Source organism: Salpingoeca rosetta (assembly GCF_000188695.1).
Source record: "Salpingoeca rosetta unplaced genomic scaffold supercont1.2, whole genome shotgun sequence".
Classification (NCBI taxonomy): domain Eukaryota; class Choanoflagellata; order Craspedida; family Salpingoecidae; genus Salpingoeca; species Salpingoeca rosetta.
Window position 1 is genome coordinate 269,277 of NW_004754932.1, and position 2,288 is coordinate 271,564.

At 55.9% G+C, this 2,288-nt stretch overlaps 1 protein-coding gene across 1 annotated transcript in view; it reads left to right on the plus strand.

Moving 5' to 3' along the window:
• The window catches only part of PTSG_00640 (uncharacterized protein), a 4,191-nt gene extending 2,700 nt beyond the window's left edge, over positions 1 to 1,491 (plus strand). The window contains exons 4-6 of the mRNA XM_004998052.1: positions 9 to 165; positions 355 to 719; positions 1,390 to 1,491. Of these exons, the coding sequence (XP_004998109.1) occupies positions 9 to 165; positions 355 to 719; positions 1,390 to 1,459 (592 nt within the window). The 3' untranslated portion in view covers positions 1,460 to 1,491. The remainder of the gene's footprint in view (positions 1 to 8; positions 166 to 354; positions 720 to 1,389) is intronic.
• The last annotated feature ends 797 nt before the right edge of the window (positions 1,492 to 2,288 follow it).

Below are 2,288 nucleotides of genomic sequence, written 5' to 3' on the forward strand. Positions count from 1 at the left end.
TTTGTCAGATCGTTGTTTGACCTCCCACAAACACCGAAGGTGTTGGGAGAGCGGTGTAGGATTCGAGTTTCTCGAAAGTTCAAGGAACAGTTCAAAGAAGCACGGTTCGCTGTGCAAGCTACTTCATCCTCTGGTTCGGGATCGCGCCAAGCATCAACGCTCGTGGTACTGCTGTTGTTGTTGTTGTTGTTGTTGTTGTTGTTGTTGTTGTTGTTGTTGTTGTTGTTTCAGTTGTTGTTGTTTCAGTTGTTGTTTAAGTTGTTGCTGCTGCTGTTGCTGCTGTCACCTTAATCTACTTTTCCGTGCGATGTTCCGCTTCTCAATGCGATGCTGCGTGCCATGCCTGCCTTGTAGGGTGAGCTGCGGGCGCAAGGCAACACGGACGAGAGGCTGCGACGCGCTTGCCAAGTCCACGATGACCTAGGGGAGCAGTCGTACGCGTCGCTTTCTCACCTCTTTGAGGGCAACGTTGCCACGCGGGACGGTGCCCGCGACCAGTCTGGCCTTGACCCGCATCGACGCCAAGCAAGGCAAACGACGCAAGGCGAGGTTGATGTTCCGGACGTGCTTCAGTTGATGCTAAACAACGTCCTGGAACAGGAAAAGGCCCAGACCAGCGCACGGGAACAGTTTGCAGCCCTCATCGCCTCACAGACGAAGGCAATCGAGGAGCAGACCAAGACCAACAAGGAGCAGGCCCAGACCAACAAGGAGCTCAGGTGTGGCGAGGGCTCTTGCAGGGCAACAAACACACTCTCGTTCGCGCACTCTCACTCACACACACACACACACACTTACGCGAATGCACTCGCACGCACAGTCACACACTCACACGCACACACTCATGCACGCGCACACGCACACACTCATGCACGCACACACTCATGCACGCACGCACTCATGCACACGCACGCACTCATGCACGCACGCACTCATTCACGCACGCACTCATTCACGCACACACACACACACACTCACTCATTCACGCACACACACTCACACGCACACACTCATGCACGCACGCACTCATTCACGCACACACACACACTCACACTCACACGCACACTCACACGCACACACTCATGCACGCATTCATGCACGCACGCACACACACACACACACTCTCATGCACGCGCGCACACACACACACTCTCACACGTACGCACACACACACACGCACACACACACACTCATGCACGCGCACACGCACACACTCATGCACGCACACACTCATGCACGCACTCATACACTCACACTCACACTCACACGCACACACTCATGCACGCGCACACGCACACACTCATGCACGCACACACTCATGCACGCGCGCACACACACACTTTCACACGTACGCACACACACACGCACTCATGCACGCTCGCGCCCCAGGGACTGCATTGGGACCCTCGTGGCTGCCGTGCGGAGCTTGCGTCGCCGGCAGGACAAGAAGTCGTCTTAACACCACTCTTTCTGTCTCTGCTTCCATATTCAACCTGGTTTGACTATGTCTGTTGTGTCTCTGAGTTGGCATTGTATTTGTTGCTGTGTACGACGGAGCGTAATAGAACGAACTACCCGCCAAAGCATGCACTCATGTAACAACGCCCGCACGCACATCTACACACGCAACCTTGCATACACACTGCGTCCACGTCGACGCATACACGCGCGCACACGCACACACGCACACACGCACACACGCACACACACCAGCACTGGCGCAATCACGACAGCTGCAAGGTGTGTGGGCGTTTGGCGGCGTGGTTCCCCGCTTGTTGTCTCGGTTGCTGTTGTTGTGGCCGTCGTTGCGCCGCGATGGCAAGCATGAATGGAAGCAATGAGCGCCTGACCCTGAAACGGTATGGTCGTTGTGCCTCGGGTTCCTCTTGTCTCTCGCGGTAGTTCTGCACGGCCTTTTTCTTGAGGTCGTCTTGCCACTTCAACGCGCGCCGTCGGGCAACCTTGGCTGAGGTCTCCTTGCCTCGGCTTCTGCTGCTGCCATTCGCCGCGCTGCTGTGCGATTCGTCGTCGTCGTCGTCATCATCATCATCATCATCATCATCATCATCGTCGTCGTCGTCATCATCATCGTCGTCGTCGTCGTCATCATCATCGTCACCGTCGTCACCACAACCCGCTTCCTGTTGAGCCTTTGACAACCTCTCCCTGCGGTGGCGCTTGCGTGCCTCCTTTGCTTGCGTCTCATCCTGATACAGCTGTTCAACAAGTCCGCTCCGTCGTCTTCTGGCGAAGTAGAAGTATGCATGCGCACACGCGACATGTACAGC